The 15,750-nt window shown below is 44.0% G+C and overlaps 1 protein-coding gene across 1 annotated transcript in view; it reads right to left on the bottom strand.

Annotated features, from left to right (window-relative positions):
* Positions 1-10,445: 10,445 nt before the first annotated feature.
* Positions 10,446-15,750, bottom strand: part of PODN (podocan) — a 42,671-nt gene continuing 37,366 nt past the window's right edge. Inside the window, exons 10-11 of the mRNA XM_073358270.1 lie at positions 12,915-13,108; positions 10,446-11,260 (exon numbers count right to left, since the gene is read on the bottom strand). Of these exons, the coding sequence (XP_073214371.1) occupies positions 12,943-13,108 (166 nt within the window). The 3' untranslated portion in view covers positions 10,446-11,260; positions 12,915-12,942. The remainder of the gene's footprint in view (positions 11,261-12,914; positions 13,109-15,750) is intronic.

Here is a 15,750-nt window from a genome sequence, read left to right on the forward strand (position 1 = left end):
TTTTTGTAGGGTCTCTGGACAGGAAGGAAATGTACTTTAAAATGAATGCTCTGCTAGTTGTATTGGGAACCTATACCCCATTGATAAATAGACTTTGCTTTGAGAATATTAAATGTTTAGCTCACATTGTGTCAATGGTGCCATTAAAAACCTCAGCCATCACTGCAGTGCATGCCTTCTGTATGCCAGTGTGCTGTGACTACTGCCTATTACACTGATCATACCTCACTGTTACCTTGTCAGTTTGTTGTATTCACTCGCAGTCTCTAATTTTATACTTTGATTGTATGTAAGTTCTTTGGGACCCGGATTATCTTTTCTTTATGTTTGTCCAGTGCATCACTCAAACGGGACTCTGACTGGGACCTCTAGAAGTATGTCTGCACTATATACTAAACCCAGGTCTGCATGACCCAGGCCTGCAGACTCATTCTTTCCAAGCTCACGCTTGAGCGTCCATACTGCATTGCTATGCAAGCCTCATAGCTGTGCTGTGACACCTCCATACTGCATTACGCAGACACAGGTTAGACACTGTGGCTTCTGGGGGCATCTCCCAGGGTTCTTAGTGCCCATGCTAGCTGTGACTGCAATCGGGCTTGATTCATGGTGTACTGTGGGAGAACTTGTCTGGCCAGCCCATGGCACAGACTGGAAATGCTGTTAGCCCATCAGCACATTCAGCTTAGCTACCTCCCAGCAACCGGAACTAGCAACATGGATCCAGTGCCAGCGGAAGAATGTCTCCTGCTTCTGCTTTCACTCCTATTTCAGGAATCAGGCAGTGCATCTGTGAGATGCTGGTGGACTTTTTGGCAGCATCAAAGGCCCCTCTTAGAGGAGGATACAAACATGGCATCTGCAAACCAGCTGATGCTGCTCATACCTGTTGCCACAGCTGCAGATTCCCCATGTAGAGAGAGAGAGAGATTAACTGGAGGAAATAACATAGGAAATTACATCAATTAAGAACGTGTAGTTATATTCCTGGAATTTATTATCAGGGACACTTTGGCCCAGGTCCTCAGCTTTATGTTGGCTTATCTGCTTCACTCCTGTGGCACAAAGCAGCCTTAAAGGCAGCTTAGGCATCCCTTCAAGGAATCCCCCCAGTATTGAGGGGGATTGCCAGAACTGCCATAGTGGCTCCCTAGCCTGGGTACAGAAGGCATGGCTGGGGGAAAAGGTGCCTGGCCAGGGCATATCTGTATCCCACTCATCCCTGGTAATTAAAGCAGCCCTTGGGGGTTACCAGCAGCCAGCATAGCAAAGAGAAGCCCTGAGACTGCTCTAATCTACCTGGGGGAGTATGCCACTGCAGAATAGCCCCAGAATTTGGGAGTGGCAAAGGTGACAAACTCAGTCACCTATGCCCAGCACAACTAAAGTGATTTGTAACCCAACACCAGCCAAAGCTGATCACTTGCAGCTACACAGCTCCTGTCTGCTAGATACCTATGCAGAGTAGGTGTGTTCATGTAAATACAGTTTGCTTTTGTAGTCTCTCCCTCCCCAATTAGCTGTCAGGGGAAAGTACATTCAGACCCTGCTTACAGGGACATTACATCTTTAGCATTTTTTCCCAGAGAAGGGTATTTTAATAAGATGGAAAAAGCAAGAGAAGCAGAATTAAAAATATTTTATGTTAACTGATATCTCACATTGCATCTACCACAACCACTGTAAGGGCTAGAAGAAAAAGCAAAAACAAACAGAAAAAAATACCAACGTTGAAATGTTTCATTATGATTTCACTGGTTCTAGTGGTTTTATTGGTTTTTACTACTAGGCTATTAAAAACATGTGGTAATTACACAGAGCCAAGTCAAACTAGACATTTTGCGCCCTAATCTGCCAATATTCTGTTCCATTTAAATATGTTGAGTGTTTTTAAACTTTGGTGGCTTTATTTCTTGAAAACATAGTTACACTCAAAAATCAGAGATTTGCCTAGTTTTCAGTTTATCAATAATTTACTCAGCAGGAATACATTGTTTTAAAATGGACCCTGCCCCCCCCCTCAGGTTTTTATACAGGAATGACTATATCTACATCAAATTATTCGTTACATGTAGATGATATATAAACTGAACGAAGCACACAAATGCATATTAGTGGAGAAAGGCCCTATGTACAAAGCTGACAGCCAAATGCTAACTGTCCCAAAACCTGGGGCAGGGGATTGGATCCAGAATTGCGGTTGGGCACAGCTCAAGTTGTCATTATTTACACATTAGAAGATTCAGAAAGAGAATACTCAGGGTACGTTTTCACTCAGGTGATCAGTACACGAGAGTAGGTGCAAACAGTCCAGGTGCAAACTGCCACATTGCAAAGCCAAACCAGAGTCACTGGGTACTCACGGGTGTTGCACTCACCTGCGTGTGTTGCTAGCTGTGGGCCTATCCCCTTGTGCTGCAGTAAACTGACCTGCTCTATGATTCTTTTTAAGAGAACTGTAGGAGAACTTGTTTGTCCTTCTTGGTACACAGCAGGAATTGTGGGAAGGCATTGGAGGACTATCAGCACTCAAGTGATTTAGCATATAATGCAAAGTAGGTGGGCTAACAGCTTCAGTGACAGCTTCAAATGACTTTTAGTCCACAAACCCAGATGAGCTTTCTAGCCCAGGTTGAAAGTACCACTGAACTCAGTGAGAGGGTTCTGCATGTGGATAGGAGTGGGATTAGGGACCACACCCAGGTAAGAGCCTGAGTTAATTCTACAGTGAAGACCTACCCACAAATTTTTTTCTAAGGTTGACAGGTTGTCAATATAACATGCTACCACACCCAGGGTGACTCAAGCACGAGACATACTAATTCCTTCATCTGTGGCTGAGAGACTATTGCAAATGTAGTCTCATTTACCAATCCAAAACAACATCCTTGACATTGCCATAATCTCACACTACAAATAGGTTTTGGTATTTCCATGGGAAAAAACCCATCCATTGTATAAAACAATTTGAGAACCTTAGCATATGTTTTAAAAGCATTTAGAATGTGGATATTTTAGACACAGCATTTGGTGTTGGTCTGTTTAATGTTCTTGGATTTGCAATTGAAGATTTTTTAGTGGAAACACTTTGTATAACTGATTGATTGTACGATACATTCAATATCCACGCCCTCCATATATAACTCCAGCTGGCTGACTTCATAAATGCATGACGATGAATCAGAGTAACAATATAACACAAATATTTTCCTTAATAAAAATGCAGAATGCAAGACTTCTTTAGGGAATTCACTCACTGTTGCTTACACTAGTAATTACTTTGTTACATTGCAATGGCCTCCATAAAATTCTCTCCATTCGGGAGAGAAACCACTTGAATAAAGCAGCCTGTGTTTCATGAAGTCTTGAACTCAAGTTCTCTAAACTCATTTGAGTGTACTAGAACTTATAAAGCAGTTATTCCCAGACCAAAACAAAAACAAAAAACCAGCCTGCTAACACAGAGTCCCCCGGTGAGCACAGCTGCAAGCAGAATGGAGTTGGGAGTTGCATTCCTCAGGCCTGCACTCTCAACTCTGCCATGGACCAGGTCAGGGGGCATGCAGTGGAGAACTGCAGGACTCTCAGGTGCATAGCTCCCTACCATACATCTGCTGCTACAGGTGCAGTGGGGATGAGAGCCAAGTTCCTCCCAAACTTTCAGCTTCCAACTGTCACCTCTGTCTTCACGCAAGCACCCTATGGACCATAGAAAGGGCAGCTGATAGCATGACAAACACAGTTCCCAGTCCAGCTGTGTCCGCAGGGAGCTGTATTACTCATGCAGCAACCCCATCTCCTGTGGCAGTTCAGGGAACAAGCCTCCTCTCTCCTGCCTGCAAGGGGGCAGGGAGATGGGACTTGCCCTAAACACACCTCAGGAGCTGGCGTGACAGCCCAGCTCCTCAGTTGTCTGGGGGTGCTACAGGGTTCTCCTGGTGGCCCCAAACCACTTCCCCCTGCACCCTCCTAATGGGGGTCTGGGGGAAAGAGTCTCCAGGCTCTCCCAGCTGCTGTTTTTCCTCAGGAAAGGAGGGCTTGCAGTTCCTTCCCCCAGCACTGCTGCCTGATTGCGGGGGGGCGGGAGATAACTTCACTCTCCCTCCCTTCCCCCAGCTATGTCCCTGCAGGGCCAGGAGGAAGGGTTCCCACAGAAATGATCCCCACCTATTCATTTAAGGGCTTGTCATAGAACTCCCTTGTGAAAAGGAAGGTTCTTTTAACAAGCCCCATGATGGGTAAGAGATAGGACTGGTCAAAATCTTTCCACCCAGACTTTTTGATGTTCTTTTTTCCTCCCCATAGAAAACTGGATTTTCAATTAAACTAAAATTTTCACCAAAGAAGTGTCTGCTTTCTTTGGAAAAATGATTTTTTTTTTTTTTTTTTTTTTACCAAAGGGGAATATCCAAACTACAAAATATTTCAATTCTGACATAGCACCACGGTGCCCCCTGGGCATTGGAATTCAGCTGCCTCTTCCTACCAATTCTCTGTGGGGCCAGGCTCCCCAGGTGGACTTTCTCTCTAATGACGCACCAACCTCCCTGCACCAAGAGGTGACCTCCAGTGGTCGTTAGAGGCGCCTATGACCCACAGGAGTGGATGCAGTAACTGTGTTTGTACCTGCACTTCACTAGCTGCCCCAGCAGCATCCCCCCACCACCATGCTTGGGGACGGGGAGAAGGGGAGCTGGAGCAGTTTATGGCAGAGAAGGGGCCCGGCTGCAGCTCTCATACCCCACCAACACATCCCCTTAACCAGCTCTGAACCTCCCTCACCCCCCCACAGCCCAGCTGCTCTTCCCCAGGCTCCTGGGCATTCCCCACAGCACTCACCGTGTGCAGTTTTCAGACAGGGCAGTGGCAGTTCTCCCTTCCTCTCCCATCAGCTTCTGCGGCTGCCTGACTGGGCTTTTCTCTGCAGCAGGCCCCTGCCCCCTCTTCCAAGGGAGATCTTCAGGGTGCCCCCCTCAATCCATGAGGAGGCCCCATCTTCTGGACAGGGCTGTTTTGCCCCACGCCTTTCAGAGCCTGGGCCCCACACCACTTCAGACTGTGCCCGATGGGGTGGGCCTGGAGAAGCCACATCCCCCAGTGTGAATGGGGTTGTCAGTCAGAGCCCTGTCTCACAGGGACGCTGCACCTCTGGGCGGGGGAGGGGGAGGGGATATCTTATATGGCAGGACCCTTCCTCACAGGGTCTCCCTGCCTGTAGGGGGGAGGCAGGCTTGGGCCTTGACATGAGGCTGCTCCGTCTCTGCAGACTCCTCCCTATAGACTGGGGGAAGGTGAGGGGCACATCCACTCCCAGAAGCAGCTTATGGTAGGGATGGGAGGGTGGAATCCCCACTGTCCCTCCCCACTTCAGGCCCTGAAGTCTCCAAGGGTGAGTTATGGGGTCCAGCAGGAGGACGGGGAGCAGCACTGGAGAGCGGTGGTGGGGTTTGAACCTGGGGGTGGGGGATGAGGAGTAGCGGTGTCAGTGCATTGGGAGATGGGTGTAGGAGCAAGGGGGGAGTGAGTGGGGGCAGCACACTATGGGTTAAAGAGAGTGAGGGGACTGGCAGGAAGAGGGTGTGGGGTGCAGAGTGGGCGGGGAAGTTGGGAGGCAGATCTGAGACAGGAATGGGAGCATGTGGAGAGAAGGAGCTGAGTTGGGAGGGGTTGAATTGATGGGGGTGGTGATGGAGCTGTGGCAGGAGTGGGGAAATGAGGAGGCAAAGCTGAAATGGGAGAGTGGTGGGATTTAAGGGGGGCTGAACTGAGTTGGGAGTGGGTGGGGGGATGGACAGTGTCAGATCTGAGGCAAGAGGGGTAGGAGGGGGGATTGTTTGGCAATAAGGAGGTGTGTAATGGCAGCAGTTGCAGGAAGAACAGAGCTGCGATCTGGATGGGGGGGTGCAAGGGACTTGGAGATCTGGACAGTACGGATGATTGCTAGGAAGAGGAAGGTCCTGTGGTTTGTAGATTGTAAATTCTTAAGAGCAGGGACTGCTGACTAGTCTAGATCCACAAAGGGATTTAGATGCCTAACTGCCACTTTAGGGACCTAAATCCAAAATCCCCACTAGTTGCCACCAAACCCTTTGGGCACCTAAATTCTCTAGGCACCTATGTTTCTGTCAGTAAAGTCCCCAGGGCACCTAAATTTCTGCTAGCAGGCATGTGCAAAGTCACCTCAGTTCTGACACCTGATGTTTAGCTTATGCCAGCCACAGCTAGATCTTCAAACTAGCTGATTCCCTGCCTATCGCACCTCCAGGTACATATCTCCTCACTCAATGTCTCCTGTTGAAACTGTTCCACTTTTTATAAAATACTTAAATATTCATTAGGCCAGTGAACAAGAGCATGAGAAGGACTCTACAGCACAGGGGTTAAGGGCCCATGTGGGATGTTAGACTCAAATTCAATTCCCTACTCCCATGAATAAGTATTTTATATAAAGCTTTCTCAGGAGAGACAGAGACCCACCCCAATCACGCAGATGCTAGGCACTTACCTGGAAGAGAGAGAACTCGGTTCAAGTTGTTACTCTGCATCAGAGGGGGTCTCCCACAGCCTGACTGCTGTGACTACTGGGTATAAGGGCTCTTCCTTATTTGTTTGAAATGACTGACTTGACTTAGGTACCTAACAACAAGAGAGGTTGGGTAGCAGTGGATCCCAAGAAGAGGACGGTGCCTCCCATTAGGCACCTAACTCCTTTTGTTGGGCAGGTTTTAGGCCCCACACCGCTCCTCAGCATCTCCCATTGCCTAGTTTAGGCACTGCAAAGCCTAAGACCCCTTTGTGGATCTAGCCCTATGAATCTGTAGAGTGGGTAGCACAATGGGGACCCAACTGCAATTGTGGCCTGTAGGCACTTCTGTAATATAAATAATAGACTAGACAAAAATTCTAGAAAATATAGTGTAGGGATGAATCCTGCCCTAACTGGATTAGGACTGGCTAGCCCAACAGTACATTTCCCTCTCTACCTAATATATGTGAGATGTTGTCTTTGGCCCATACCCTGATGGCAGGAATGAGTCTGTTCACCAGTCATTAATGAGAAGTTGTTAGACACTTGGCAGAGCAGTATATGGAAGTTTTTCTGTGAGAATGGGGCTCTGCATCCTATAAGGGAAGAGGAACATACACACACTCACTTGTTTGTCTTAAATCTCACTAAAATAAACCACTAACCTTGTTCCTTTTCAATAGTTGCAGCTTCAGGAAGAACCAGAATCCCTCAGAAGGTTTCAGTTTGAAGGAAAGTGATAAAGATTGAGTCTTGCTGGTGAGGACTTACCAATGGGATAATTAGGTAGGTCAGGTTTTTTTTGGTTAACATCCATGACAATGTTCTTCTAAATCCACAAAAAGGTAACGACAGTGCAAGCTTCTCTCACTCTGAATTGGAGGGCTAACTCCAGTTGTCTGAGGGTTAGTTTCAATGCCCATTCAACCCTTTGCCTTACAGGTACTTACACTGGCTTGGTGCCACTGTAAGAACTTCAATAGGTAGTTAAGAGATTCTTCATAGGACCGACTGCAACATAGCACTGGACCAAAGTCAACTAACTCATTTCACCTAAGCTAAAGCAGGCTCAGATGTTAACTTTCACTCGCTACTCTCATAGCATGAACCACGGAGCAGAAAGGGGATTAGTAATAGGATAGAAAACCTAACACAAACTAAGTCATTTCCAATATTACAGTCCCAGCAACTACAAGGATCTCATTCCATAACTGTATTGAAATAGACAATCGTGTCTAGGGAGGTTTCAAAACCGGTCAAGGTTAATACAGTGTTCTAAAATACAAGGATCATTTTAGGGAGGGATTTTAAAAAGCACCTATCTTCCTTAAGCACTTCAAAAAATCTCACCTTTAAACAATATATTTCTCCTAACACCGCTTTACTTTTTAAAAGATCTTGGTTTAATAGCCTGTAGCACTTGATTTTTTGGGTATTTGTATAGGACCTCTTTAAAAAGTTTACTATAACAGTTGGTGTGCTGGTGGTATTGCAAACCATTACACATCTACAATACCATGGAACTGACTGGTGTGTGCGTGGCCTTATGCTGTACAATTTTAGTTGCATCTTCTCTATATGAACCAGATCCCGTCAAACATATTTGCACCGTTGCTGCAGTGAAGAATTTTGTCCAAGCTCAGAAAAATCTTATTTTTCTTTTTTTCAGACTTGTGCACTGTCTCCTTAGTATGGAAAATGGGTTTTAAGAAAAAAATTAAATTGAGGCCTTCATTTGTATACACCCTCATACAGGCCATGCAAACATACTGTGTGTTGAAATGCAGGCTCAGTAAAATGCTGCTAGGACAGATATTCCAGATCTGAGCATTTCACTACCAACAACATGCATATCAACTTCAGTTCTTTCTTCTCAAAGTCTGAGCAACAGGAGTAATGGGAGAAGACAAAGTCATACCCTGTGGTGGTTATGTTGGTCTCTAGATTATATTTCTTTTCTTGGTGCAGTATTATAAGTTAAGCAGCTGATTTCTAACCTGTCCTCATTTTTGTCACAGGGGATAAAAACAGAAGCCCAGATCTTTGGGTCCCTTGATCCTCAGTGCTTCAGGGGGTGGTTAAGACCCTGGGACAAATCCTCCAGAGGTCTTTGCAGCTGGGGCTCTCCATGATGCAGAAGCACTCCAACCATACCCCCTGCCCTAGCCACATCCTGCCAACAGCCAAATATGCTGGCTCTACATCAACCAGGGACTCCCCAGCTGGCTGGTAATGCTGGCTTTCTAGCCCTTCTGAGCTGACAGGGTAGAGCACACTTAGCTGGAATAGAGCCAGGGATCTGGACAAGGGGTCCTGATTCTCTACAAAAGAGGAGGGAGTGGAGACATTTAGATCTGTGCAAACTGAGTTGCAAACCCCACTATTTTGGTTTGATAGAATTTTGTGTCTATTTTGCACAAGCAGAAATGATATAAGAAGCTGTGCAATGAGGAATCAGACCTATAGTTCTTTTTTGAGCAGCAAAGTAGGTTAGCTTGTGATGGACAAAATGCATTTTTTGTGTCATATTTTTATTGAGGAGACAGTGGCTTCTTTAAGCCTAAGGCCAGATTCTGGTCTTAGTTATGCTAAGTCAAGTTATTCCAGATTTACACTGGTGTAAAAGAAAGCAGATTCTGGCCCTCAGACTGAATCTAGGCCTTCCTTAGCAAATGCTGATACTTGCCCTAGGGGGCCCAATCCTGGGAAATGTTGAATACTCTCAATTCTTATTAATTTCAGAGGCAGATGAGGGCACTCAGCCGCTTCCCAGGAGCATTCAAATGAAATGGAAAGTTTAATGGGAATCAAAAGGTGCTCAGCAAGTCCCTGGAAAAAAAATCAGGTGACTGATTGACTGTGGTGGGGGGAATAAGTTGTTAGATGGACCCCACCTTTACCACCACTGCATTCCAATAGTAATAGGTAGAGAGAAACCTTCAGCTGTTTGAAGATTCTGAAGATTCACTCATACATAAGGTAACTTAAATATTGGCCAGGGCTGCAAAGAGAGGGGTTGCAGGTTTGAGACAACTTTGTAAAATATATTCAACATTTTAAACCATGCTTTCTCTTATTACTCTGCTTACATCTTCAGAGGTTGCTGTCTACGGTCTCATGGCAACTCTGATATCTGTATGTTACCTCAGAAATACACTCAATAGTTTGGGGGTGCTGTAAATTGATCTGTTTTGTGGGGTGATAGTTATTCTGAGTGATCCATATACAGCTTTATGTGGAAATCTAGTCCAGAAATCAGTTGGCAGTTGATTTTTTGACTCAAACACATAATTAAAGCTCACATTTGTATTTCTTGTTCACATTTAATATTGGATTTCTGTTTTTTCTTTGTTCTGGAAGTAATTTTTGCTTTTTTTTTTCTTCTGTGACTTGTGGCCATGTTGAATTTTCCCCACATGAGAACTGGCAAGGCCTTGGAATAACTCATGTGCTGCAGAAATCAAAAGGGAGAATGTATAACTAGAGTTTCTCCAGTAGGGAAAACAGCTGGTATAGAAACAAGCCAATGCAACACCTGCAAATAAATCTTAGGAGCACATTATGCAAAACAACATGTGCTCAACCAGAAACGCTCACTGAATCAACAACTTCCTTGCACTGATTAGATTGCTCAGATGAAGGACATTACAAACAGATTAGAACCTCACAGCCCTTATGCTTTGATTCTTATTTTTTCATGTCTATTCCATGATTTCAGTAGGAACTGAGGGCACTGAAGATCTTACAGGAGGTCCTGCAAGGGTTGGGTCCCCAGTCTGGCACTGTGATGAGAAACCCCTCCCCTAACTGTCCTAATGACATCTTAGGGTCTGCTTATGAGAGGTTCTGAGTACCCACGACTTTCACTGGCTTTGGTGGTCATAGGATCAGGCTCTTAAGTATGTATGCTATACAGTATGCATCTAGTTGAGAATGTGTGCTGCTGTCCAGCTCCTAAATATTATTTGGTCCATTCACCTGGCCACTATTCTGGGATATTTGTACAAATGCCTCATGGACAAAAAGCAGCGGGACAGAAACTTTGACAAGGACTATAATGTAGAAATGCATTTCTTTTTTTATATATGTACAATAGTTGTTGCTTTGTTTTAAAAACCTTTCTAGCACTGGTGTATACTGCAGGCTTTGATAGTAGGGATAAGTTACTATGGGATCCAGCCTTAACTTGCTTTTCTCATCCAAATATACATATTGTATTAACAGAGGAATGGATTAATCCAGTCTGGTTGTTCTTATTGCTGTTTGGTGATAAAGATGCCTCATATACTGCTCCACAGATGAAGCTACTGTAAATACCCATCCCTCTTGATCAACTATCCACCTGTTCGGGGTGAGAGAAAAGAGACAAAACGTATATATGGTTCACTTAAAATGGAGTGACAGAAACAGCATCTGAAGGCATGTGTTCAAAACAGTCCCATATTGTTATTATAGATGGAAATGGTAGGGGAAGAGAAATAGAAGAAACAAAAGCCAGCTTTTGTGAGTTCCAGAGCAATTCCTTATGATCCAGAGTCTTGTATAAGATGAATTGGAAGCTTCGGGATGGCATTCAGGGTCTCTCCCTGATTAAAGCACTATAACAGGCTGTCTTCATCAAGCCTGGCCCAGTGCCACAAATAGTCTGGGTGTAATTCACCGCACGTTTCGCTAAGTGCTCTCAGTATGTCTATATATAGATACAGGAATATAGGTCATTTTCCATACGTTTTCCTGCAATACATAATATAAGGAAGGCAAAAATCAGAGTTATATAACTTTGGAGCTTGTGATTCAAAACGCAGTAAGCTTAATGCATGCTGACAGAAGTCAGATGTGTCCTGGCCCAAAGCAGAGATGTACTTATTAGAAGGTTAAATGTACCCTGAGTTATTAAATGTAAACTATTTTCCTAGAAGGTTAGTTTGACCACTAGTTCTCTTGTACTTTTACGGATAACACAGGCATGGGTCTAATATTTGACTTTCCCAGTAGCTCCTGCTCTGGTCCAGTGCTGATATCTCAAGTAGACAATCCCCAGTACTGAACTGTTCCATACTCTAAGATGAAAACATTTACTAGGACGGAGTCCACATTTGTTTTCATATCTAACCAAATCCAAATTTGAGCTTGGATCTCCAGTGGCAAAAAGCTAGTATGTACCTTGTCTCCTGCCACCTTCCCACCTATAAAAGTCGTTTTTTTAGAATAGAGCACTGCACAGCAAACAATAATAAAAACATAAGAATGGCCATACTGGGTCAGACCAATGCTCCATCTAGCCCAGTATCCCATCTTCTGACAGGGTCCAGTGCCAGATGCTTCAGAGGCAATGAACAGAACAGGGCAATTATCAAGTGATCCATCACCTGTCGTCCAGTCCCAGCTTCTGGCAGTCAGAGGTTTAGAGAGAACTAGAACTTGAGGATGCATCCCTGACCATCGTGGCTAATAGCTATTAAGAGATCTGTCCTACATGAACTTATCTAATTCTTTTTTGAACCTCATTATACTTTTAAATAATCAATGGTCTCCAAACACTGCTGTTCCTCCACCTTATCACGTACAATAGAAGAGAGAAAAAAGTTCAAATAGAGGGATTAATTGGCTAATCAGAGTGGTAATGAGATACAGAGCTCTTCATCTCTAGGTCACCAGCTCAAAATCAGCCCAGGTCGTTAGTGACCTGGACTTGTCATGATCTGGAGGCTCTTCATTGAACCTATGTGAAATGAGTAGTAATGATTTCAGTACGACCCACAATGGACAGCACTAACTATACAAATACCAGCCCCGCTATAACTGGGACTCTTGTTTCAGCCTTGGAAGGGGTGGTGAATATGTAATAGTGACCCTATGGATGGGTCATTATCTGCATCTAAAAGCATGAGCCTCGAGCTACAGGATTATGAGCTCACAGGCATTGGCAGACAGAAGCCTCTACATGCACTCCAGCTATTTGAGTGGATCAAAGAGCCACACTGGTATCAATGTGGGTTGCAAGTGGGCATGGAGACTTTGTCATCCCAAGAGGCCATCCCACCAGGCCATAACTGAGACACATCATGGGGGGCAAACTGGAAAGTGCGGCTGCTTCCAGTGCTGTACCTGCTGTGGGGATAATCAGAGGCTGCTAGGGTCTGTCCAGTATTTTTGATAAACACCAGATTCACAATGGTTTTTTTAAGAGAAATTTTCCAACCAGCTTTGACTGTGCCATCTCCGTCCCTTTATATTTTCAGATGGGTCTTTGAGTCCAAGACTCCAACTCTTACCCAGGATGAGTAATTCCATTTACTTCAATTGCACTACTCTTGTGAATTAAGGTTACTTACGTAAAGGTTTCAGGATTGGACCCTTGAGTAGGTATAGTAGGATGGTTACCTACCACATGATGTGCTTGAGTATGTGCATAGTTATCTTGATTCTTCCTCTTCTTCTTCTTCCTCCTCCTCTTCTGAATTATCCCTGTTCTTTGAAGTATCACTGAATTCAAAGTTCCCTTCAATATCCAGCACCTGTAAATGCTTTAGGCTTTGGAATGTACTTTCCTTCACTGCTCCAACCGCTATCTTATTGTACCTTCAAAACAAAAGTGTGACCGCTGTGTTTAAAATAACTGTTCTCTGCAGTGTGCTACATTCTAATTTTGAACTTTGCCTTTATGTTACAATATATAATCTCTGTAGATGCAAAGTAGTACACCTTCTACAAACACAGGAGTGTTTGGAGATAAGAAGGTAGCCTGGGTACAAACTTGCCATAACTTCAGCCTGGCACACAATACCACTCCGAGAAGTATTACACCAGCCTAAAAAAGCAGCATTGTTCAAAGTTCAAATGCTGATTGGCCTGACTCTAGGATGACACTTCTGAGAGCAGGGCCTTTTAAAGATGGACATTTTTTAAAAAGTACCAGGTTCAACAGCCTGGATGCCAAAATGCAGAGGCCAAATCCTGAAGTCCATAAGTGGTTTTTACTCAGACAAAACTGAGACTTCTGGCTGAGGACTGAGTAAAACCAGAGGACTTGGCCCTTTTGGATGGGGAGAGGAAGAGATGGAAGGTAATGATCTGTGAGCAGCCAGGTGAGGCAGTTATTTATATACCCTGATTATTTTTAACTACCACAGTTGACAAAGGACTTTTACAGCAGGGAAATCCTGAAAATGTGAGTGATACACAGAGTAACTGCTCACTGGGATTCCAACTGATCTGGCTGTCAGAAAAACAATTGTTCCAGATTCCATCTATTACCCTGCCCCTAATTTCTACAGCTGTACACAGCAGAGAAAAATCACAGTATTGGAAAGTCTCCCCCATGTATTCTTCATCCCAGCACCCAGTACTTTCCCTCCCATAGGGAAATGGTACCAGCTGCATGTCCTAAGTTTCAAAGTATTGTGTGTTTGCAGTGATGTTGTAGTTGTGTTGGTCCCAGAATATGAGAGAGACAAGGTAGGTGAGATAATCTTTCTCAACCTTTTTGATTCCAGGGACCAGCTTGTTGCCTTCCTACACTGTGTGAGGGAGATCTTAGGTACTGGCACCAGTCCACAGATTGGTTGTTGAGAAATGCTGCTGTAGGAGACCGCATAAAATGAAATGGGCAATTGAAGGTTAGAAGGCAGTGGGGTGTTTTACAGATAGTTGTAATGAGCCATAAAACCAGTGTCTCTGAGTCCATGGTTTTTCACATCTAGCAGAGTTATGAATTTAAGTTCCCAGGCTTGCTTTTGAAGATGTTGTGCAGAGGCAAGTTCCCCACAGACCAGGACCCACCAAATTGAAGTGGCACCAGACCCTGCCAGAACATCAGATAAAAAACCTGCAGACATATCTCGTCTGCTACAATGATCAAAATCCCACACAACCTTTCAAGAGTCATCAGTCTTACACACACCTATCACAACATGTGGTTGTGTGCATTATCCAGTGCATCAAATGCCCCAACATCAACTATATGGATGAAACCAGACAATCACTACACTCTCAAATGAACTCACACAGACAAAAATACCAGGTCACCCAGGGACCAACACTTTCCACAAAGCAAGCACTCCCTATCTGACCTCTCAGTGTTCGTCCTCCAAAGGAAACCTGCACAACACCTTCCAAAGAGGAGCCTGGCAACTTACATTCATAACTCTGCTGGACACTGAAAACCGTGGCCTCGGAAACACTGGTTTTATGGCTCATTACAACAATTTGTAACACACAACACTGCCAAACCCTAAATTGCCCAGTTCATTTTAAGTGATCTCTTACAGGGTGAGTAAACCTTTGTGCTTAACAATCCATCCCAATTTGTATTTAGCTCAGACACTCTGGTTTCCTTCCCCAGATCTAAAGAAGAGCTCTATGAAGCTCGAAAGCTTGTACTTTCCACCAACAGAAATTGGTCCAATGTCTCTCTCAAAGTATAGTGTACTTGTCTATGAGACTCAAGGACACCTGTTGATAGTTTTAGATTTTATCCCCTTAAATATTGACTCAAAGGCTACCTGCAGAAACACAACAAAGTGCAACAATTGTTAATCTGTAAACAATGTGAACACACTAATATGTATTTTTAAGGCTCATTCATGTCTATTGCATGGCCCATCACTCTTGAATGTGGTCACTGTTATATTCTCTTAAATATTCCCAGATGCACATGCTATTGTTTTACAATGGTATGATGACGCACGGCTTCTTGTTGACAAATATATCTTAGGTTGACAAGGCCTTTTACTGAATACTATAGCAAGACGTTTTTGCGTATTTGTTTTATATACACACATTTTTATATAAATTTGGTTTCTGATCTGCATCCAAGTTCTCACTAAATTCTCAGAAGTCTGAGCAGCTGGATTCACAGACAATAGGCTTTTAAATTATTGCATAGTAAGCAAATCAAATTATCCAGGAAGGAATGATTCAAATCTGTAGGTTACACAAAGCAGTTTAATTGCATATAAAGAAATAAGATCAGACCATATAAAGCTCACTATGCCATGCACATCCCAGGCTTTTGAACACATTACTGCAGGGATAAAACATCAGATTAATCAAATATTCCATACTAACCAGGGGTTTTATAAATCCTGTCTGAGCAGTATTGCCAACATCAGTCTGTTAGAATAATAAAAATCCATACATTTACTGGACCAAAAACTGATTTCACCTGCACTGGTGTAAATCCTGAGTAACTCCATTTAAGTTAGTCACCACAGTTTGGATTT

This window comes from Lepidochelys kempii, chromosome 8 (assembly GCF_965140265.1).
Source record: "Lepidochelys kempii isolate rLepKem1 chromosome 8, rLepKem1.hap2, whole genome shotgun sequence".
In the NCBI taxonomy this organism is placed as follows: domain Eukaryota; kingdom Metazoa; phylum Chordata; order Testudines; family Cheloniidae; genus Lepidochelys; species Lepidochelys kempii.